Consider the following 25,035-nt stretch of genomic DNA (forward strand, 5'->3'; position numbering starts at 1 on the left):
GGCTGTGCACCTTCTCACCGGTGACCTCAACATTCAGTTTTCCAAGGCTTGCAGGATTTGTAAAATCATACCCCGACTTAGCCAAGAGTTGGTATGCTTTAGGATCGAATCCTTCGTCAGTCCTTTGTTTTGGAAGTGATAAATGATCAACCATAGATTGAGAAGGCCGCACGAACCCTTTTAACGGAGACTTGGAAGGCGAAGACTTCTGAATCTTAGGGAGAGGAAGAGTTAACTCTCCTTTAAGCTTTTGCATATCTTCTTTTTCCTTGGTTTGTGACATCTTTAATTTAAATTCCTTAGTTTCAATTATCTCGATAACAGGTGCCTGCCCTTCTTGTCACTGAGATTTTGGAACATACTTTAAAATAGGTTTCGTCCGATGTGCTTTTATCGAGACCCCTCGCGTTTTAGCTACCTTTACAATGTCTGTCACCGAAACGTCTAGTGGATCACTTAATGCTTCTTTTGCTTTTGTAGATTGAATCTCTTGTGTAGACGGAAGGCTTGGGATGGGCACTTCCGAAGGTGTATCATGATCGATATAGAACTTGGCATCGGCAAAATGAGATTCTGCCTCTGTAAATGGCTTATGATCTGCCACAATCGTTTGTACGCCATTTTTGTAGAATTTGAAGCACTGATGAAGAGTCGATGGAATGACGCCATTACTATGTATCCAAGGCCTTCCCAACAACAAATTGTAGGACGTTTTTGCATCAATCACATGGAATAAGGTTTCTGCTTGGAGCTCGCCAATAGTTAGCTTTGCCCGAATCATGCCGATAGCTCTCTGTCCTCCTTGGTTAAAACCTTGAATAATAAGACGGCTACGCGATAACTCGTCAATTGTGATGCCAAGATTTTTCATCGTAAATTTTGGCATTAGATTCACCGCCGAGCCACCATCAACAAGAATACGAGTAACTCTTCGTTCTTTTATATAACCGGAGACGAAGAGAGGACAATTGTGCAGCTTCGAACCCAACTGAAGATCCTCGTCCGTGAAAACAATTGGTGCACAACATGACTCAAACGTACCTCTGACCACTTCATCATCATCAGATTTTTCAATGATGGCTGTATTATGGTTCTCTACAGTCTGGACTTCATCTTGATCCTCATTCTTCTCATCATTAAGGCTTGTTTTCTTAGTTGAAACCATGTAAGTTGTTTCAACTTCGTCATTTAGGTATCCTTTTGGAAAGAACTCTTGCAAAGTAATAGGCTTCTCACTCTTTTTGCTTATAGAGGGGTGTTTAGTTGACTGTGTCTTCTTGACCCATTTTCTGTTATGGCCAGATTGTTTATGGTGATATTGGGGTTTCTTCTTCCTTTGCCCTCTGTCAGAATAATTAGTCTGAAAAATATCAGCTTGTTGCTTCCATGGTTTCTTTCTTGTCACCAGAGTCCATCCTTCTTCATCATCCTGAGGAAAAACCCTTCCAAATGTTGAAATGTCACGTACACTCCCTTGGCCAATATAGATTGGGATTGGTTCTAATGAACCAAACTGGATAGTTGTGCAAGATACCTCCGAAGTTAAAGGTTGAGAACGAGCACTCCCCACGACAGAGGTTGTCAAAGTAGCAGTAGTATGATTTGAAGTTACAACTTCGTCTATATCCAACAAGATTTTTCCTTGTTTTGCCAAATTCATCACCACCTCCTTGAAGATAAAACACTTCTCAATTGGATGACTGATAATGCGATGATATTTGCAGTATTTTGGATCGTTGATACGTCCCATCTCTGGAGGATGTTTGCATTCAGGGAGTTCTATAACTTTACTTTCAAGTAAACATTCCAAGATACCAGGAACATCGGAATTGGGGAAGGGGTATTCTTTCTTCTCTAACTCCTTTAGCGTAGGACGCTGTCTCTCCCTCTCTTGAAACTGGCGAGGCTTTTTATCATCCTTCTTGTCATCTTTAACAGATATCTTAATTGGGGTGGTTGAGATAACCATTGAATCTTTAGCCGCATTTTTTGATGACTTGTCGCCCTTCTTCCAGTCCTTCTTATCTTTGCGTAGTTCTATAGTCATGGGACTTTTGCCGTCATGGGATTTCATACTGATCTCCATGTCATGGGCACGCGTAGCCAATTCCTTAAATGTGCGAGGTTTTATGCCTTGCAGAATGTAGAGCAGACCCCAATGCATTCCCTGCATACACATCTCCACAGCAAATACTTTTGACAAACGGTCTTTGCATTCAAGACTGAGGGCTCTCCACCGATTAATGTAGTCGATTACAGGCTCATCCTTCCATTGCTTCGTGTTAGTCAACTCTATCATACTAACAGTACGACGAGTGCTATAGAACCTGTTCAAGAATTCTCGTTTCATCTGATCCCAACTATCAATTGATTCTGACTTTAGGTCAGTGTACCACTCGAACGCGTTTCCTTTAAGGGACCGGACAAATTGTTTGACTAGTAAGTCCCCCTCTGTTCCGGCATTGTTACAAGTCTCGACAAAATGGGCAATGTGTTGCTTGGGGTTACCTTTTCCGTCAAATTGCTGAATCTTCGGAGGTTGGTATCCTACATGCATTCTCATACTGTCGATTCTCCTTGTATAGGGCTTTAAGTACATGAGAGTGCTCTGTGAGACACCACCACATTGAGCTCGGATTGTATTCGTTATCATATCTTGCAATTGTTCGACAGATAATGAAGAGACTGAAGAAGAGGTATGATTGGTTTGACCAGTCGCCTGTTCTATCCCCGGCGTCTGGTTTTGACTGGTCGCTTGTTCTGTCACCGGCGTCTGTTTGGGATTCTCCCTGTGAGTACCTTGTGCTGTAGAATTAGGATTCTCCGTTAGTATTGCTGTGGAAGATGTAGGTTTCCCAGACGGTGGTGGTGTGAAAGTTGCACAATTCCCGGATGGCATTGGTGTTTCACCGAAGGTCTAAACTTCCAATTTATTCATTAGTGTAGCGATTTGCAAGTCCTTTGCTTCAATAGTCTTTGTGAGGTTCTCAATGGAATGAGCCATAGTTGCTAGTTGTTCCTCCACCGTAGCAGCTCCAGTCATCATAGCAGCAACCACATCTGAGTATGATAGGCCTTGAGAATCCACGTTCCTTGAAGTGATTGATTGCTCCGAAGTCTGACGTGGTGACTCTGGGGGTAAACCGACACTAGAGTAAGCATCATAGATAGAACGAAGTGAATTTGGTGGTGGAGCCTCCTCTGGAACAATGTCAAGGTTTTTGACATGTTGAGTTTTCACGTTCGCCGGTGTTGCAGGATTAGTTTTCACCACATCTTGCTGAAGTTTGAATGACGCCATCGCCTGGGACTTGCTACGTGTCACAGGGCCCGTCAAGGTACTTCCATCGCTTAATTTGGTCTTCGTGCCACTTTTCAGGGTGGCTTTAGCATCGACCTTTGCAATAGCGATGTTCTTTTGGGCTTTCTTGTCTGTCTGAATCTCAGGGGGAGCCATAGAATCTGATAGAGAAGAAACTTGATGGTAGGAGAAAGAGATGAGAGGCAAAGGTTGTCCCACCGAGCATGCCACAAATTTGTACACACAAATTTTGTAAGTCTGCAATAGAAACAAAATATGGAGCAAATAGAATTTATTAATTTATGAATGTGGAGTACAGTCCTTTGTAATATCTTTTACAAAAAAAGAATGATCCTCTAATTCGATCTCCTTGTTTTTGGTTGGTTGGATCCAAGGGCTTGAATCACTGTGGAATTTGATGAAGAATGGCACGTTGTTGGATGTGCTTGATGTTCTTCGCTTTTGGGTTTTGATTCTGAATTTGTGTCTGAATTCTGAGTCTCTAGATTTCTGAGTCTCTGAACTTCTGAATTCTGAATTTGTGTCTGAATTTTGAATCCTCTCCCTTTTTCTTCCTCCAAGCCTCTATTTATAGGCTTCTTGGATTAATAGGATGATGACACGTGTCATCTCCTGATAAGGATAAAACTATAACTGGGCCGGGCCGGTTATATTGTGATAATTATCCTTAAAAATAATTATTCCAAATATATTTTATTAGGAATAATTATTCTTTTTATTTGACCATCTAGACTGGGCTTAATTAAATAATTTAAGTGGACCATACTTGGGCCAATTAAACAACTTAATTAAACATTAGGCCCATATTTAATGGGTCCATTTGTCCAAATTAAAGTCCACTAAAATTTTAGTGTCTACAAACATCATAGAAGTTTAAAAGAAATATCACATAGTCTAAAAAGTAACATCACCACCATTTAGTAAGTATCTTCACCCTCAAAACATGATATTACTTTTAGACTATGTGATATTACTTTTAAACTTTTGTGATGTTACTTATAAATGGTTATAAATAGTGGTGATGTTACTTTTTAGACTATGTGATATTACTTTTAGACTTCTGTGATGTTATTTATAAATGGTGGTGATGTTATTTTTTAGACTATTTTTACATTTCACCACTTCTAAAAAATAACATCACATAGTCTAAAAAGTAATATCACCATTTGTAAAAGGAAATATCACCACTTTTAATTTCAAATAATAACATAAATGATATGTTGAATTGAGTTATGTTTATATGTGACATTACTTAGTTTGTATTATGTGCATACTTTATTTTGAGGGTGAAGATGGTTTATTATTTAAGTGGTGATATTGCCCTTTTACAAATGGTGATGTTAAAAAAGTGGTGATATTTCCTTTTACAAATGGTGATATTACATGTTACTTTTTAGACTATATGATTTTACTTATAAATGGTGATGAAATGTTACTTATAAATGATGGTGAAATGTTACTTATAAATAGTGGTGTAATTGGCCAAACACAGCCTTAGTGTCCGTTAGCTGAAGAATGATGTGGCCAAATATGAATCATTTAAAAGTTACAGCAGGAAACTGCATGGAAACATCACTGCAAGTGATTCACGCCCGACATTTACAGGGCACACGAGGATGACGATCATATGGTGATTGGAGAAGCCGAAAGAAAGTGGGTCCCAACCCCCAAGTCATAGAATGTCAAATCTATAGGTGCTGGACCAAGTTCATCAGACATTCTAGTTTAGTTTATACTTGGTGAATTAATTCAATAAAAGCTGGTGTTGAGATTTTTTTATAATATATCAAGATATTTTTGTAGAATTATTTTTTTAATTGGAGAGTTTAAATTTAATTTGTCCACCGAATGTCAATAGATTGGAACTATCTAATAATATCACCTAGATGCTCAAGGAAAGACTAGGGCTGATTCATAAAAATGAATTATGATGAATTATGAAAGAACGAAATGTGAATTTCCACCCAAAAAAAAAAAAATTAGATGCCACGTCAATATATTATTCATTTCGGTATTTATATTTTTATTTAAAATTTTAAAATTCAAATAAACAGTCAAATATCCACAATATTGCCTTTAATAGATTTTGTTAACTCAACCTCTCATTTCAAAAGGACTAGCAGACTTAGCACTATTTGTTTGTGCTGTGACCTAAACCGGCTTTATTGAAACATTTGATTGACAAATGGATCATGTTTTGTAATATCAATTGAGATCATGGGCTACTTTTCTTTCCTTTAGCTGTTTAGTTTAGTGATGAAGTAAAATAGACACTCATTCACTCACTTTATTCTTAAAGTACCCCAGATTACAATTCTTAATTAATGTAATAATAAAACAAAATTAGAGTATGAGACCTACCCAAAAAAAATTGTTGGGAGCAAGAAATTAACTAGTTCAAAAGAATTAAAAAAAAAAAAATGTTTCATCTCAATTAATTTACTGAGTCCAATCACCTCGTGTTGGTGGAAGGATAATTAATGGCCTTTAATTGTAAAATTTGTTTCATAATTTCAATAATTATTTGTTTAGATTAGAACATGGGTGGATGATGATTGAGTGATATGATATCACAAACTTTTTTCACAGGGTCACCTACTTGGCAGATTGCACAGAAGCACACACAACCAAGAGAAGATCACATCCCTTAAGAAAATGGCCTTCATTTTCAGTCTCTCAAATTGAAAACTACAACCAAATACTCCTAGTTTTTTATAAAGTTGCGAAACCTAGCTCATCATCTATTAGCTACTCTGTGTTTAACTTTAATTATTGTAGAGAACATGCCAGTACTCTTCTTGTAATCAGTGAGATAAGATGTCATGTTCCCATAATTAATCTTCAAGCTAGTGTCCCCACCTCTCTTCCTCTCTTTCATATCTCTCTCTCTCTACATATATACCTCTACTATCACTTAATTATCATCTCTTCATCATCTCGTAATAAGACAGCCTTCTTTTATCTATTTATTTCCTCATCATTCTTGTTTTCCTTCTCAAAATCTTCTTTGTACTTCAAATGGCCACTGTTGAGGTAACTTTTAACTCCTGCCATATTTATTATACAGCTTGAATTATATATATATATGATCCAATTTTATTAGTACATTTGTCAATAAGATCGAATGCATGCCTCTTTGTTTCATAATTTTCATTTTCTATCCCATTTTTTTTATCACCATTTGTGTGTGTGGGGTAGGGTTCTGATCCTATGCAGATTCTTAATTAACATGAAAAACAAGAGTGATTACAAAGTAAAAGTCCTATATTTTTGCTGGTCTAACTTATGGTAACCTATCAGTTAATAATCATATCCATGCTCGTTATATATAGAATGAATTTTTTTAGCTTATTTTATTGGGAAAATTACATATAAATGGAGTTAAAGTTCATATTTACTTAGAGACTGAGTCAAAGTTCCATATTTTTCTAAAATGGATTGCTGAGGTGGCACATGGTTTTTTACTGTTTAGAAAATTGTGGTGCCTAAAATGCCCTTCCCTAACAAAAAAGTAGTACCTTCAGTTCAAAAAAGTAGTACCTTCGAAGAAAAAGTAGTACCTTCGCGGAAGGGTATTTTAGGCACCACAATTTCTAAACAGTAAAAAACCATGTGCCACCTCAGCAATTCATTTTAGAGAAATATGGAACTTTGACTCAGCCTCTAAGTAAATATGGAACTTTGACTCCATTTATATGTAATTTTCCCTATTTTATTCTACCATATTCTTAATTAATTAATACTCTAGCTTTTATTATATGCATACACTAATTATAATAGTAATAAGAATCAATATTTAGGGATATATATAGCAGTGGTTATAGGTATAGCCAAAATATCATTAGTTTGGTTGATTAATTGAACTGGCTATATTGAAGGTCTGAATGATCTACATAGCTCATACAGTTCTTAATTAACGTGATCTATTTACAATTTTTTTTAGTACGTGTTGCATTTTAGAAATTATTTCTTTAGCCTTTGATTATTATATTGGTCCCATACATACATATATATATATATATAGGTTGTATCAGCAACAACAGCACTCCCAGAGGAGAAACCAGAGGAATCAAACAAGGCTCAAGAAACCACCACAGAAGAGGTAGTGACTACTAGTACTACTACACCCGAGCCTGCACCAGAAGAGCCAAAGGAACCCAAGACTACTGCTGTATCGGAAGAAGTACTAGAGGCTCCGGAAGTTGAGACTAAGGAGGAACTAAAAGAGGCTAAGGTTGCACCTGAAGAGCAAGTAGTGGTGGAGAAAACAGAAGAAGAGACACCAAAGGTGGAGAAAGAGCCAGTGGTGGAGGAAACTACTGATTCTGCCGAGGTAGCGGCGCCACCAGAACCAGAGGCTGAATCTCCAAAAGAGGAAGTTGCTCGGGAAGAAGAGAAACAAGCTGAAGCTGCAGAAGAGGAAGTTGACAAAGAAGCTGCACCAGTTGATAAGACTGAGGAATAAACCTATGAAAGTGTGGCTTAGTGAAGAGTTTGTGTCACTATATATGTGTCATGTTCGATGAGTGTCTAGTACTCTATCTAATAAGGTCGACAATAATTAGGTGGTATGTTTAGGAGACCGGATTCGCTGCTGTAACATCACCGTCGTTTACTTATTTGACATGCACGATTATACATACGAGTGATCGTAATTGTTATCGTATTGGCGACTCTCTATATATTTTTTATAAACAAGATTTCAATTTATAAATATATATGAACAGTATTACAACCCCAACCTGGCCCAACACCAACAACCGCAATAGGCCCAAAACTACATTAACCCAATAACCCAATTACACACAAGAACATCATTCAAATGCTCAATATCTGACCGTCATAGTCTTCCTTGCAATCCAGTGAACATGGGGCTCATACCCTGCTGCAAGCTTGAAGCTTCAATAAGTTCTTGCAATGCTTTCTGGGAGTTCCCATTCTGCTGCAACTCTTCTAGCATTATATGAATCATGAATATAGTAGCTTGGATCGAATGGATTCCAATGTGAGATGTAGATGCTTCTTCTGGAAAATACTCCTATTACGCTCCGTCCAAATATTGTAAACCAAAGACGCCAAACTCAATTTGGTGAGAGGTGCATGTGATTAACTCAATCCAAGAGGATGGTTGGATATGAAAGCCACATATTACTTGTAAAAATGTCCATAAGGGCTCTATGTTGATACAAGATAAGTTAAGTTGGCTTGAATAAAATAATATGATAATATATGAAACTTTTAATAACACCTTAATTTCTTTTTACTTTCATGGTTTATATATACATGCGTACACCAATATTTTGGATAAACCACAATAATATTGCATGATAAAATTTTAGTAATCGACTGTCCTCACACGAATGGTTTCAAACATGAAGAGAGGTTATTTGCGGTTCTATGACTTCTGAGGATCCATGGATTTGTTACTCTCTTCATTTTTGTTTTAATTTTTGTACATAAGCTCATTATTCAGTATTAATTAGTCCCTGCTATTAAACAAGACATATATTCAAAGGGAAAGATGAAAAATGATATGATCTTTATCATTATTGAATAAAGTTACTTATTTTAATCTGTAGCTCTATGTAATGATATGATTTTTTAATCATCATCAGAATACAGTTATTTATTTTTATCAGGAGTCTGCCTCTATGAAAATTTAAAGTCGAAAATTTAAACTCCAGATTTCTGAGCCACATAATGACTTCCCTTAGGAAAGAGAGAAACTTGTCTATCAATAGTAATCGAATTGACTAATGTAACAAATAATGATTGAAATATACAGTTAGAGATAATTTATTATTCTTAATTAGGAGTTGACAAAAGTTCTTATTGGACTCAATTTATTGAAATTGAAACAAAACTTAATTTTAATATTATTTTACACAAGTAACTGCTTGTTGATTTAAACCTTGTTCTTATGCTTAATTCCGACTGAATAGTCGGAGAAAGTTAGATTTAATAATGTCAAAACTTCAACTGAATACCACTTTGTATTTCAATTTAACCAATTAATTGAATTTGAAAATGGAGTCAGAAAAGGAATTCATGTTTTTTTTTTTTTTGAAAAAAATAAAGCAATATATTATATATGTGAGAAAAAAAGTACAGAGGATGAGCTATCTGGCCCAAGAACAAAAGGGGGAATGGTCCTAAGGGAAACAAAAAAGTAGGGAGTCCATCGGAGCAACCCAAGATATAACAGGTAAGCCCTGTTAATTAAGAGGCTTCAGCGTAGCCCAAGCCTAAAAATTCCAATTGTGACCCATTCAAAAGATCATTTTAATTGGCCAACCAGCGCATTTTAGCGCGGTTACCTGGAGGATTCTCAGTCGATCATCCATTTTTTTGTTTAAATGAAAACCCTAATTTCGAAGTGTTCTGAGTAATCGGTTCTTCTGGTATCGTGAATGCATTTCGTCCATCGCGTGAATACATATATACACACACACACATATATATATATATATACTTTCACCAGATAACGTGTCAGTATCGTGAAATAGCATTAATAGGGTTAGGTTTTTGTCCAAAAGTGACGAACTTGAGTTTGCAGAAATTATAGGTTCCCATAGAGTTGATGTGATCGTCGATTTTCATTTGAAGGATTATTCTTTGAGAGTATTGAGTTGCTATTTTTCAAACTCAGACTTTTTTCGTTTGATTAAGAAGGATTATGATGTTAAAAGAGTCTTGGGCTAAATGTTTTAGAAAAATTTGTTGGGTTTAAGCATATTTAAACTCTATGCTATCAGAAATTGTTGAAACTTCAATTCTGTATAACAATCAGACTATAATTTCATATATAATCGAAGCTTAGTCAATCTTCCATCTTGATTTGAAGCAGTTACTCATGTGGGTAACTAAAATATATAATGAAGATGTAACAGAAGAAAAAGTTGGATTTTCTGAGGAAAATTTGGCTTTCTCAGTGGGAAACCTCAAATCTGGAAAGTGGAGAGTGGGTATATGCCAAATGTATAAACTACTGATTAATGTCCTTGGCCCGGAACTTGGGATTGATTTTTTTTCGTGAGCATGCCGTGGTGTTAGCTTGAGCTTTATATGATCCTACTGCAGGTGAGCTGTCTGTTATGAAGTTTTACTCGTTTGAAATATTGTTATTGATTAGCTTGAGCACAATTGATTTACATTGATGTATTTGGCATTGAAGATTAAACTTGTTCAGCTTGTAATGAATGTTAAAGATTTTACCTCTGTTATTGTAGAACCATGAATAGCGATGCAGGTTACCTGTCACTACATGAATGCAAGAGCCAAAAGGAAGGAAGATGAATCTAGATGGTAAATGTTTATTGCTCATCTCAAAGCACTCTTTTCGATATTTTCTTTCCTTGTTTGTAGTACTATTTGCCTGACCATCTCTTGATTTTTATCTCTTTATCATTAAATTAAACAGCGAAACAAATTTGACCAAAACTAGAACATTTCTGATTTTCCTTCTTCGACTTTTTTTATTTATTTATTTTCATTTTGGAAGAGTTTATGTAAAACATATCAGTATAAGTGAACATGCACGATTTACTTCATTTTATGACTTTAATTGCATTGATAATAATTTCAGACTTGAAGTATCCTATTATACTAAATTTATTGTGAATGCCTGAAGTGGAACTTGTTAATGTTGGATCCTGGATTACTTTGTTGTACATAATCTGGTATTTGGGGTGCATACTGACGATGGTCTGTCAATATTTAGTGATGTACAATAGATATATTAAAAGAAGATAAAAAATATATATACAATAGATGCAGTGGAAGTACATCATCATCATCCTTGCCGTTTTCCCATATGGATGGGGTCAGCCAAGATGCAATGGAAGTACCTAAAAGATGATGCAAATTTTGATTTCTCATTGTGGCTTGCAAGTTTGGGTTTAAGTCTGACATTGAAACAATGTGACGAACAGATCAAGCAAAATCTGATTAATGGGATCTTCTGAAATTCAGTATTCAAAAGTGAGGTGCAGGATGGGCAGTGATTTTAGGTTGCTGGTGAAAAAGAGAACTGAAATAGGTTGCTTCACTCATTACAAAGTCACCTAAGACCTACCTTGGTATTCCATCTCTGCTAGTACGGGATTGTGGATGGAAGGCTCACGGTATTAGCTAATGTTCACTAGCTTGTTTGGGTGCTACCCTATCAGAACAGCAATTTTTTTTTTTTTTTTGGACCAGTCATTGTTGTGAACACCTGGCAGCCTGCAGAGATTTATGGTGCAGGGGTAGTCTTTATGCTCAATCCTTCTGAAAATGCACAAGATAAAATGAAGAATTCTGGTTGAAGTGAAGTACATAAGCCTGCTAACCTAGAAGGGAGAATCAAATCTTCTTTTTATCTGCATTGTGCCATCTTGATAGTAGGGGTAATTAGGAGTTGGTCCCAGGAACACTTTCTGCCCAAGCAAAAATTTTCATTATGACTGGTATTTCCTGTACTTCTGTATTTGGTAATTAGTAAGACTGTTATGTGTTAGAAAAATGTAGGAGTGTGGTGCCGATTCTGATTTAAACTTGAGAAATCAATAGAAGCTACTAAAGGGTGCTGTTCTCAAGTCAGAAACTCGAAAGCTGATGAGGTAAATGTTAGTCTTGGCTAGCCAGCCTTGCCAACAAATCTAAGCAGGTGTAAAATAGAAAGCTTATTGTGCTGTTGATGATAAAGCTTTTAGCCAGGATTGTGTTGTCTCACAATTTTTTCTCATTGTGAATTCGGACTTAACTCATGCAGTCACTTAACCATGTGCATTGCACAGGTCAACTGGGCATGCTTTGAATGAATGGATTTGTGGTTACCTATCTGAATAGCTAGAAGTGCTGCTTGTGAAGAAGCTGCAGATTCCGCCTGATTTCTCCATTTGCAATTGTGAGTTTACAGAGGACAAACTTGTCACCTTTGAGGATGGCAAACTTTCATTTTAAGCAGTAAGTTGCTGATGAGTTTACCATCCTTTTTTTTTTTTCCTTCCCCTGTTGTTGCGAAAGAATGTGCCTTTTTCTAGGCTCTCCTCTTCATATTAGTTTTATATAAATTTTTATGTTCCTTCCCCCCTCCCTTATTTTCCCTCTTTTCTTGAGTTAATATGGCCAGCATTGAATTTTTCTTTTTTCCTTTTTTGGATGGATTTAATACATTGGGTGAATTACTCAGCCCTCTTATGAGGTTTGGAGTTTTCACCCATAGATGAAACCTTGGTCAAATCTGCGGTCAACTCCCCTGAAACCTTGTAAAGTATTAGCCATTAAAGCTGTGTCAGAATTTATGGCCGTTGCAATGTCAGTGTGGTGCTCTGTTAGGAATTTGTGGGTCCTTTGGATGGGGATGAACCTTTGAGCTCATCGCTCTAATACTTCTTAGAGGCCCTTCATATGTGCTGCTGTTGGTCGCACCACTTTTTCAAATGGTAAGAATTTAGTTGCCCACTTGCAAATTTAGTTATGTTATGTTTTAAAGTCTCAGCCTTCATAAAAGTTGAGTCACCTGTTGTTGGATTTAGGATGCATCAATTCCTTGCATGATTTAGTGTTGGATCAGCAGCTGGTTATTTAAGATTATTAATTATCAAGCTTTCCAAGAGAGAGTTCTGTCCTACATTCGGTGACTAAAGTACTACTTTTTGGCAAGGTTGTAAACTTCATCTTGATATGTTTATGGACACAAGATTTGCGAAATAAACAGTTAACATTTATGGAAAGCATAGTATCTCAGGAATTTTATTCATTGTGAAGAACTGACAATCCTTGACATGGTTGGATGACTTTAAGAGCAATGTGCCACGTCAATATTTTGTGAACTGCAATAAAAAATTTCACGCCCATTTTGCAACTCTATTTTCCTTGTGATAAATTTCATTTTTTGAGATTGCCACCATGAGATGCTACATAAATGACTAGTCACCTTGAAGAATGTAGTGTGCATGTCTTGGTTTTGCATCACAAATGATAATTTTGGCCTAATGATATGAATAGAAGGCATTCTATGTATTTTTTTATAGTATATAATTGTTTGTCCTCCACTAATTTCTTTCTTTGGTTGATTCTGTCCATATGGAATTAAGGTAAGAATGATGATAGTATAGTTGTTTGTTATCCAATGACGAATAGTAATGACAGCAACTGGGTAACCTGGCAGGGATGGGTCTTGGAATATTGTAAACGACATAGGGTTGGGTTTGGGAATAGAGAGTAAAGCCTGCTCGGGTTTATTCGCGGACAGGTTTAAGGGAGATCTGTCACCCTCTCTTGACAATGTATTAATTTACCACAATCTCCTTGTTTCCTTTTGAAATAATTGATTTTCCCTTCTTAATGTGTTTCTATTGCTCACTTATTTATTCTCTTAGTTTCATTATCACATCCTAACCCTAATTTCTCAAGCGCTGTCATCTCGCTTCACCTCATCTTGCCGTCCTGAATTGCTGCCGAATTTAGCAAAGGTGAGTTTACTTGTTCATGTCATTTAATTTCTTATACCTAGGATCTTTTGGATTTCCTCTTATCAATTTCTTCACATAATCACTATCACCCTCTACATTACCAGCATCATCATCAACATTTCCTTAGAGATCTTACTCTTCTTCTCTGTTTGGTAATTCAATCTTTTTTCAGTTCTTGTTCCCTAAGCAGGGTTCTTATTGGTGAAATCCCCATCCTTAAAAAAATGGAGGGAATCCCTATTCCCCACTTAGATGCACCATAGATGTTTTATGTTTCCACTCAGATACATATATTTTTTATTATTTTTATTTATTTAATTTTTTTTATAACTTTTGATCGGTAAATACCCTTTTGCTTTTTTGGACCATCCAGTCTCTAGCATTATGTGTCATCATCCTTCTCTGTGTGTGTGCTTTTAATCGAGCATTGTTCCTTCCTTAATTGTATAGTGGAGCCGAGCCAGGGATGCGTGGAGGGCCACCCCCTCTGTTTATGGTGGGGTTTGTGGTGTGAGACGAATAGGAGATCCTTTGATGGAGAGGAGTCACCTATTTGGTCTCTCAAATATAACATACTTTCTTCTTTATTCGTTTGGGTCAATGGGACAAATTGTAAATCTTTAGATCATCTTTTGGAGTTTATGGATAGCTTGAAATTATAGTGTCACCTTGTGCGTCATTGCATTTTTAGGGTTCGCTCCCCTTTTGAGGCTTTGAGCATCATTTAATGAAATCGTACTTATCAAAAAATAAAAAATAAAAAATAAAAATAAATAAATAAATAAATCTATATGGTTTATTTTTAAATTTTTCAGAAAAAATTGAAAAATCAATACTAAGCCTTTTATTATAGAAGTCTTCTTTTCTAGGTACTTAGAATAAGATATTTGGAGTCTCTTTTCTGCTTTCTTTTGCCTCTTTTATGAAAAATATCTCATCTCCAAGGTGCCCAATCTCATATTTCTGTTCACCACGTCTACATGAGGGAATTGATTCTTAAGTATTTGAATATTTTTTAAGGCATGCAGAAAATTTGTTATCGGAAATGAACTTTTAAAAGTTTTAGAATTTGTACTTGGAACCTAAATATGAATTCACACATTAGAATAAATATTTCAACAATTGTTTAACATAGGTAGATTAAACTTCCGCCGCTACATGTTCTTTATTTATTTATTTGTTTGTTTTGATGAATAAATGGGGAGTATTTATAACTTATGTAGGTATATAAAGTTTCTGGTTTTGCTTTATGAATAGCTGGAGTGGAATAAAATGTTATATTATGAAGAATGTTGGATTTTAAAGAATGAACATGCGGTACTTAATTTTTCATGTATGTAACATTTTACTGTTTTGGATTTTAATCCCCAACTATTTGATTCTTTTTGCACGTATGTTTCTATATCTTTCAATTTATGGTTTCTTTTTTTTCTTTTCTTTTCTTTTTTCAATGATATCGTAACTTAGATCCACAATGTAATATATACACAGTTCTTAACATACAAATTGGTAATTAATTTGATATGAATAAGTAGGCTCATGATTACCTATTTTTATTCACTCTGTAGTTTTCCCAATTGTGTTCAGGTTTTTGGCTACTCATATGTGTTGTTAGGTCATGCGTGTATCAATTATTTGTAAATGCTATTCCTTTTCGTTTGTTTGTAGAGGTCAATTACTTTGAGATGTTCAGGATAAAGGCAAATATCTTCTTTTTGTCCTTGAAACCCATAGGGTTTTCACAAGTTTGTAGTTGTGAGAACTTACATTCATGTACGGTCTCTGTTTTGGATTGGTAGTCTGCTAGGTAATGCAGATATTGACATGCCATGATTCGGATACGTTGATATAATAAATACTTAAAAATCATATTGACATGTACGCATCAAAGACATCTTGTTTAATCTGTATTTTGTGTTGGACACTTATATAATCTTGATTAATTTGTTCATATTTGTGTATTATAAAAATGACTTGAAAGATGAAGCTCAACAAATATCTTTTTCATATAGATTTATTTTTATTGTATACCTTACTCTACTCCCTTATTATTTCTCTCTTTTACAACTATATTCGTTTTGTCTTCTGCTTTGATATCAAAGAAAATGAGCTAACGGCCAAATTTAGTAACTAGGGCTTGCTTATAAATACGCCTTTTGTAATAGGATTTTTTTTTTTTCCTTTCATTTTTATGACTGAATAATAATTATAGATACCCTCCTTAAATTTCATCTCTCTATTTCATCTTCTATATCCTCCCCCTCTCTCCCTCTCTTCCGTTTCTCCTCTTCTTCATGTATTAGGTATCAAATGCCACTTTTTCGTCTTCTGTATGCAAGTATCCAACAAATTTCTAGGTGTCTTGTGTGGAGTCATCATCTCATGCGCAGCGCATGTTCAGACATTGACGCAACAACTCCTATGAAGTGTTGGTGCATCATAGTTAGTTATGAGGTAACAAATCTAAAAAAAAAAATTAATTTTTTTTAATAAATGTGTTGTGTTTGAAACAAGAACACCTTCATGTAGCTGAAATGAGAATATTGAATGGATGATAGGAGTCACTAGAAGAGATAAGATTAATATATCAACAAGTGATGGAGAAATTAGGTGTTGTTACTATCAGTAACAAAGTAAGAGAAAGCAATCTTAGGTTTTATGGACACATCCAATGTGGACTTGCAAATGCACCTGTGAGAAAAACGAAGATTAGTTTGTAAAGAAGGGAAGAGAAAGGGGCCAATCAAAACTAAAAAGGGATTAATGAAGGAAATGACTTTAGAAAATAAATACAACAGGAAAAATGACTTGTAATAGAAAAGAGTGAAAAAGAAAAAATTCATTTGTCCGACCCCATTTATATGAGATAAAGACAAGGATTGTGATGATGATAAATGTGTTGTATTTATTGGCTGCTTGCCACTATGGTATCATGCACCATCTTATGTGAAAGATTAGATCTAGAAAAGAGTGCATCTTTAAAATTGGAGAGGATCCAAATAGACTTACTGGGTGTTCTCCTGTTCTGATAATGAACATAAGTCAATTATGTTATATGTGCATTGACATGGTCTGTTGGTTTCTGATGATGAACACAAGTCAGTTTTGTCATATGTGCATTTACATGGTCTGTTGGTCAAATTGTACAGCTTATGCAATATCAAATGTAAGCTTATTGTTATTATTATGTATTGGTACGCTTGTCTGCTTTTTAGTACTTGTTTTGTGGTTCGTCTTAACACCCCTCCGCCCCCCACCCCCACCAGCACAAAGAAACATGACAATTCATATCCAGTTTGATTTGGTATGATACTACAACGGACTGAATATGTTCTTCTGGAATATTAGCAATCGTTAAGACTGTACTGAATAGGACCGGGACACTTCAAGGATTATTAGTTCTCTCTTCTTGTAGTTTTAAATCTTCCAATTAATCTGCTGCTTGGTTTCATAGATGTATTGGTCAAGGTAAATACAAATGCTATATACTAATCATTTGAATTGGCTTCATTGTAACCAGTAGGTTCTAATATCTGACATAAAATAATAATGGCTTAATTTGTTGAGTTTTATATGTGCATGCAAGTGATGCAACAAAACTAGAAATTACCTATTTTAATTGCATCATACTTTGAAGTTAGCGGCTTTTTTCTTTTTTCTTTTTTCTTTTTTTTTTTTTTACCTGAATTTTTTGTTGTTGTTGTTTTTTTTTTTTTTATTTACTCGAGGTAACACCATATTTTCTTCTTAAAGTTTGTTAGCAGTATATTTTGCTACTTGAGTAGGTTCTTATGACTCACGAGCATTTTATAACTACTAACTGGAGAAGGAGAAAGTTGACACAGGATGCTTTGCAAAATGCAAACCTATAGATATATATATATCTTGGAGAGCCTTTTAGATGCTCCTCCATCAGACAATAAGGCATTTATAGTGCGCACACAAACTAAACCACTATATATATATATATATATTTTTTTTTTTTCTCGTACTATATATATTTTTTTTCTCGTACTATCAGATTAGTGGTTTAGTTTGTGTGCGCGCTATAAATGCCTTATTGTCTGATGCAGGAGCAACTAAAAGGCTTTCCAAGACTAACCGGGCCGCTAGCCAACTAGGCTTGGGTTTTAGTTATTTGCTTATTTTCCAATGTGTCTTATTTAATTTTTATGTTTTATATTATTTGGTAGATGATAGTTATAGTCTTAGTCTTGTAAAATAGCCATGCTACTGTCATGTGACTTTTTAAGTACTTTTAAGGTTTAGCATTAAATAGTTATTGAAGTAATCAAGGGCTAGAATGCTAAGGTCTACTGTAACCCTAGTATAAATAGTCTATTAAGAGACTTTGCAAGCAGTTTTTATTCCAGAAAATCAGATTTAGAGTTTCTCACGGTCACTTTGCCCTAGAACTCACCTATCAACATTCCAACTTCGATTCTATTGCTTTATCTCCCTGTTTTTCCTTGTTTATTGCTGGAAATCCTTTTCCTTAGAGGTTTTGCACTGCTATAGTTGCCAGACAGCAGTTTATTGCTACTGCCCGCACCATTGTCATATCATTTCCTAAAGTTGTATCGTCCCATGTTACATGGACTCTTCAAAAGTAGGTGAAGCAACCGTATCAACCACACAACTCTAGATATGGGTATGGACATGTATGACACTTTTGGTTGGATGTGCACCTAAAAAACGTATTTAATAATTCAATGTTATATTATATTATTACTTCAAACAAGTGAAATTACATTATTGTACCCCAGAAAATAAAATAATAATATTATATAATTTGAATAGTAGGATTTTCCATGTGTTCTCTTGAAACTTATTTTTAGGTGGTAACCCTGCTTCCTCCCTCTAGCAGGCGGTAACTGGAGTTTGAGCTCCTTTAAAAATTGGAACAATCAAGCTCCTTAGGAGGCCGTTATGAAAAAAGGATCGAATAGGAGTTTTGAGAACAAAAGAAAAAAATTAAATGACAAGAAAATAAAATGGCACACACACAAACGAGACAATGATTTACGTGGTTCGGTTATGCCTACGTCCACAGAGAGAAGACAGAACAATATTTCACTATGGAAATAAAGGGATACAAGGCACAGTGGCTCACACCTTGTACACACAAATTTTGTAATCTGTAAATAAGAAACAAAATTGGGAGCAAATAGATTTTTATTAATTTATAAAGATGAAGTACAATCCTCTGTAATAATCTTTACAAAGAATAAGGTCTTCTGATTTGATCTCCTTTTTGGTTGGTTGGATCCAAGGGTTGCACGAGCTTGATCTTGAATCACTGTGGAATTTGGATGAAAGACGGCACGATTTGATGTGCTTTTTGTTGATCACCGTAGAATTTGGATGAAGAACGGCACGATTTAATGTGCTTGTTGTTCTTCGTCTTCAGAGAGGAGTTGTTAAATTTGATGAAGAACGGCACGGCTTTGGATGTGCTTGTTCTTCGCCTTCAAATTTGGAATTTCTGGACCTTCTGGATTTCTGAGCAGACTCTAAATTTGTGTACCCCTTTCTTCTTCCTCCAAGCCTCTATTTATAGGCTTCTTGGATTAATAGGATGATAACACGTGTTATTTCTTGATAAGGATAAAATTATAACTAAGCCGGGCCGGTTATATTATGATAATTATCCTTAAATATAATTATTCCAAATATATTTTATTAGGAATAATTATCTTTTCATTTAATCATCTGGGTTGGGCTAATTAAATAATTTAAGTGAACCAAGCTTGGGCAATTAAATAACTTAATTAAACATTGACCCATATTTAATGGGTTCATTTATCAAAACCAAAGCCAATTAAAATTTTGCTCCTACTTCGAGTCCCAAGTTTGACAAGACTTGTCTCCTTTTTCAAATGGGACTTGAAGTATCCAACTTTCTTTTTTTTTTTTTTTTTTAAACTTTGGATTGTTAGATTTCATCTTTTACTTTTTTATCCAACTTTGGATTGGAATTTTATTTTCCTATTTGAACTGAATTATACAAATCCCAATACAAACAGAAGATATTTTGTTGCCTTTATATACCACCAATGTTATAGGTTTTGCCATCAATTCTAAAGTCTCGAAAGACTTGTTAAATTGTGGTCTCTGCTTGAATAAACCTTTTTTATTTTTTATTTTTTATTCCTCCTTCCTTTTTTTTTTTTTTTTTTTCTTTCCTTTTTCTCTTTTTTTTTTCCACCCAATTTTTTTTTTTTTTTTTTTTTTTTTTTTTTTTTTTTTTTCACGCAATTTTTTTTCTTCTCTCTTTTTTTTTTTTTTTTTTTCCTTTCCTTTTTCTCTTTTTTTTTTTCCACCCAATTTTTTTCCTCTTTTTTTTTTTCACGTAATTTTTTTTCTTCTCTTTATTTTTATTTTTTCTTTTTTCTCTTTTTTTTTTCACACAAATTTTGTTTTCTTTCCTTTTTTTTTTTTCACGTAAATTTTTTCTTCTCCCTTTTTTTTTTTTTTTTTTACCCTTTTTCTCTCTTTTTTTTTAAGTAAAATTTTTTACGTTTTTTTTTCACGACTTTTTTTTTCCCATTCTTTTCTTTCAAGATTTTTTTTTTTTTCCTTCCTCTTTTTTTAGGGCTTAATTGGGTATAGCAACTTGATTTTAGCAGTCGTAGCAGAAATTGAAATTGTCCTTTTAGACAACACTGATCGAGCTTGAAATTTGTTTGTTGTTATATCATGGTGGTATTCAAGTGTTTTATGAAGCAAAAGATGACTATCTTAGAGAGTGAAAATAGTCGAAGAAGCCAAAGAACCATTGTCTTGATCAGATTAATGAAGAATCCATTGTCTCGGAAGCCTTGATATTAAATTTTTCACTTCATGAGAGAGTTGTTGAAGAAAACCAATTTTCACTCTTGGGTCTGAATGTTCAGGCGAATGAAGTATCATGGAATATTCCTTGTATACTTTCTGCTAAATTGCCACACACCGAACTATATTGGGAGTGGTTAAGAGATGTCTTGGCGCGTTTCCACGACTTTCTATCAAAACAACAAGTATATGGTGTTCTATTTGCTTCCATATTTTCATATGATCGCCATGAAGATGTATTCAAAGCATTCCTTGAATGTTGGTGCTCAGTCACTAATATTCTTCATGGTTCTATTGGCGAGCTATCTTCATATGAGCACCATGGAGATGTATTCAAAGCATTCCTCGATTGTTGGTGCCCAGCCACTAATATTCTTCATGGTTATATCGGCGAGCGAAAAATTTTTCTTCGACACTTCAGTAGAAAGCCAAAGATCTTTTTCAGCAATACCTCAGCGACAAGTAGAATTTTTCTTAACAACACCTCAACGGAAAGCCAAATTTCTCTTTTAGCAATACCTCGGCAGTGAGCAGAATTATTTTTTTCCTCAACAATATCTTAACGAAAAGCCAAATTTCTCTTTCAATAATACATCAGCGGTGAACAAATATTTTTTAGCAATACCTCGACAGAAAGTCAAAATTTTCTTTCAACAACACCTCGGCGGCGAGCAGAATTTTTTTTTTTCTTTCAACGACACTTCAGTGGTGAGTCAAAATTTTATTCCAACAACACCTTAGTAATGAACCGGATTCTTCAGCAACACCTTGGCGGCAAACAAAATTTCTCTTTTAGCAATACCTCGGCGATGAGTAAAAATTTTCTAAGCAACTGTAATCTGGCGACGAACCAATTTATTTCTTCGCAGCTACGCTTTGCCAAATCAAAATTTCTTTTGTAGCTACAGTTATGACGACAAACCAAAATTATTCTTTGCAGGTACACTTTGGCAGCGGGCCAAATTTCTTCGTTGTAGTTGTACTTTGGTGGTGTGCCAAGTTGACAGATGCGACGAGCACTTTTTGATATCGCATGATGAGTGACTTTGCCATTTTGCAACTTTGGGGAGTTTTTATTTTTTATTTATTATTATTATTATTATGGTGGACTGAACTTGGAACAGGTCTCCAAGATGCCTACGTACCTTGAACAGGGATCAAGTCATCACATAGTTCAATTTTGTTCTTCTTCCAGACAGTTTATACTCGTATCAAAGAGTTCTTGATTTTTATTTATTTATTTATTTCAGGTAGACAGTTTAAGCTCGTGTCAACGAGTGTCATATTTTTTTTTTTTTGAGAGACAGTTTAAACTCGTATCAAAGAATTCTTGATTTTCTTTTCATGTAGACAGTTTAAACTCGTGTCAAGGAGTGTCATTATTATTATTATATATATTTTGGAAGACAGTTTAAACTTGAATCAAGGAGTTCTTGATTTTTTTTTTTAGGTAGACAGTTTAAACTCGTGTCAAGGAGTGTCATTTTTTTTTTTTTTTTTTTTTTCCGAGAAACATTTTAAACTCGTATCAAGGAGTTTTTGATTTTTTTTTTTTTTTTTTTTTTTTTCAAATATACAGTTTAAACTCGTGTCAAATAGTGTAATTTTTTTTTAAGTCGACAGTTTAAACTCGTGTCAAGGAGTGTCATCGACAGTTTAGGCTCATATCTGGGAGCACTTTAACTTTAATAATTTTCTTCAACTTTGCAAGAATCAGACGACAATCTAAGCTTATACTAGAGGGCACAAACTATCTCGTCGTCACTTTGAGGATTTTCTTCTTGGGTTCCTTGACTTAATACCCCCTGTGATTTTGCACTTTTGGCTGAAGTCATTGTTATAGCATGGTGCGTTTCTTGATGCAAGTCTTTCGAAATGATACTTATAATGAAAGATGAAGCTATTTCCTCATCCGAGTTAGGAAGTATATTGTCTTCTTCTTCGGACTCACTTCTTTCATTTTCTTAAAGGTTGTCGGATATATCAGGAACATCTTTTCTAGCACCATGATTTTTCATGCTAAGCTCCATGTCATGGGCTCGAGTATCAAGCTCTTCAAATGTGCGAGGCTTAATCCCTTGTAGGATGTAAATAAGCTCCCAGCGCATACCTTACATACATGCTTCAATTGTAGAAATTTTAGACAAACGATCATTGCAGTCAAGACTTAGAGCTCGCCAACGGTTGATGTAGTTAACTACGGGTTCACCCTTCATTTATTTTATATTTGTAAGTTCCAGCATACTTACAGTACGATGAGTGTTGTAGAAACGGTTGAGAAATTCTCGTTCCATCTGCTCCCAACTGTCAATACTACTAGCTTTGAGGTCTGTGTACCAATCAAATGCATTCTCTTTGAGGGAATGAACGAATTGCTTGATAAGGAGATCTCCGTCTGTACCAGCATTTCCGCAAATTTCTACAAAGTGTGCAATATGTTGCTTGGGATTGCCTTTTTCGTCAAACTGTTGAAGCTTTGGAGGTTGATATCCAACCGGCATTATTAAGATCCCAATTCTTTCTTGTAAGGCTTTGAGTACATGCGAGCACTTTGAGGAACGCCACTGTATTGTTCTCTTATGCAATTCACTATCATGTCTTGAAGTTGTTGGACAGAAAGTGAAGTGACGGAGACAGCATCAATTGTTGGATTGGCGGACACGTCATTTTGATCATCAATTAGAATGTTCTCTAGCACGGAATTAGAATAAGGAATTCGGCCTTTGCTTGACTTAGCATTGTCGTCACGCAATTTTAACTTTTTTGTTAGCAAGGCAATTTTCAGATCTTGCTCCTTCAGATAGTGTTATAATCTTTCAATTACACGGGCTATAGTAGTCAATTGCTCTTCGTACGAGGTAGTACTCGTCATCATGACTGGCATAGTGATGGGGTCAGAAAAAAATCTTTGGCCTTGAGTAGACCAGCCTTGAACTTGAACTTGTGACTGGAGCAACCTTTGAGGTTGTAGGAACCTTCTTCCTTGCCCCGAGCGAGGTGGAACTTGAACTTGTAACTGGAGCAACCTTTAAGGTTGTAGAAACCTTCTTCCTTACCCCCAGCGAGGTGAAGGTGGTATAAGTTTGAGTTCTTACTTTGACAGATTTGGCAGAATTGACTCTCATCGCATCGTGCTGTCTTTTGGCAGGAACAGATGATTTGGCCATGCTCCACATTATTGAACTTACAGAGGTGTTTGTACCACTTGATGAAGTTACAATCTTCTTGCCACCTTTTGTGATGGTATTGATGTTGTCCGTCATGACCGCAATGTCTTTGGTGGTTTTCTTGCTCTTCGTCTGAATCTTATTGGAAGTCATAGAATCTGATGATGAATTTGTTGAGGATTTGATGTAGGGGAAAGAGATAAGAGGCAGAGGATGTCCCACCAGGCGTGCCAGAAATTTATACACACAAATTTTGTAATCTGTAAATAAAAAACAAAATTGGGAGCAAATAGATTTTTATTAATTTATAAAGATGGAGTACAATCCTCTGTAATAATCTTTACAAAGAATAATGTCCTCTGATTCGATCTCCTTTTTGGTTGGTTGGATCCAAAGGCTGCACGAGTTTGATCTTGAATCACCGTGAAATTTGAATGAAGAACGGCACGATTTGATGTGCTTGTTGTTCTTCGTCTTCAGAGAGGATTTGTTGAATTTGATAAAGAACGGCATGGCTTTGGATGTGCTTATTGTTCATCGCCTTTAGATTTGGAATTTCTAGACCTTCTGAATTTCTGAGTCTCTAGATTTCTGAACTTTAAATTTGTGTACCCCTTTCTTCTTCCTCCAGGCCTCTATTTATAGGCTTCTTGGATTAATAGGATGATGACACGTGTTATCTCCTGATAAGGATAAAATTATAACTGGGCCGGGCCGGTTATATTATGATAATTATCCTTAAATATAATTATTCCAAGTATATTTTATTAGAAATAATTATCTTTTCATTTAATTATCTGGGTTAGGCTAATTAAATAATTTAAGTGAACCAAGTTTGGGCCAATTAAATAACTTAATTAAACATTGACCCCATATTTAATGGGTCCATTTGTCAAAACCAAAGCCCACTAAAATTTTAGTGTCTACACACCTAAAACCCAAATACACCCTTGAGCTATCACTCTCTAACTGATATTACAAGCTTACAATACAACTGATGATTTCAGATCATTCCATAGCATATGGGCATAGGCTATTTATAGCCAAACAAAAGCATCTTGTGCTTGCTGATCAAGCACATGGGCTGACAAAAAACTCTACAGCTTGTTGATCACGAAAACTTGGAGGCCAAAAAGATGATGTCATGGGTGATGCATTTACTTGGAGTTGAGCTGTCAAATTTTGAGCCACAAAGTTTAACAAATCTCCACCTTGGCGGAAAAAAATTCAAATGAGTCATTATATTTCTGCAAAA

The 25,035-nt window shown here is 35.2% G+C and overlaps 1 protein-coding gene and 1 long non-coding RNA gene across 2 annotated transcripts; both read left to right on the forward strand.

Moving 5' to 3' along the window:
• The first annotated feature begins 6,264 nt into the window (after window positions 1–6,264).
• LOC132310324 (major latex allergen Hev b 5-like) lies at window positions 6,265–7,990 on the forward strand. Its single transcript, XM_059808509.1, has 2 exons — window positions 6,265–6,355; window positions 7,347–7,990. Exons 1-2 carry the CDS (start codon window positions 6,341–6,343, stop codon window positions 7,785–7,787), a joined length of 456 nt encoding a protein of 151 aa, XP_059664492.1. The 5' UTR covers window positions 6,265–6,340; the 3' UTR covers window positions 7,788–7,990.
• A 1,657-nt stretch (window positions 7,991–9,647) lies between these two features.
• On the forward strand, window positions 9,648–13,142 carry LOC132310325 (uncharacterized). The gene is made up of 3 exons (XR_009482590.1): window positions 9,648–10,402; window positions 10,552–10,627; window positions 12,100–13,142. It is a non-coding gene; the product is annotated as an uncharacterized LOC132310325 (long non-coding RNA).
• The last annotated feature ends 11,893 nt before the right edge of the window (window positions 13,143–25,035 follow it).

This window comes from Cornus florida, unplaced genomic scaffold (genome assembly GCF_030987335.1).
Source record: "Cornus florida cultivar Cherokee Brave unplaced genomic scaffold, ASM3098733v1 CherokeeBrave_3.0.0_Hap2_Chr05, whole genome shotgun sequence".
Taxonomy (NCBI): Eukaryota; Viridiplantae; Streptophyta; class Magnoliopsida; order Cornales; family Cornaceae; genus Cornus; species Cornus florida.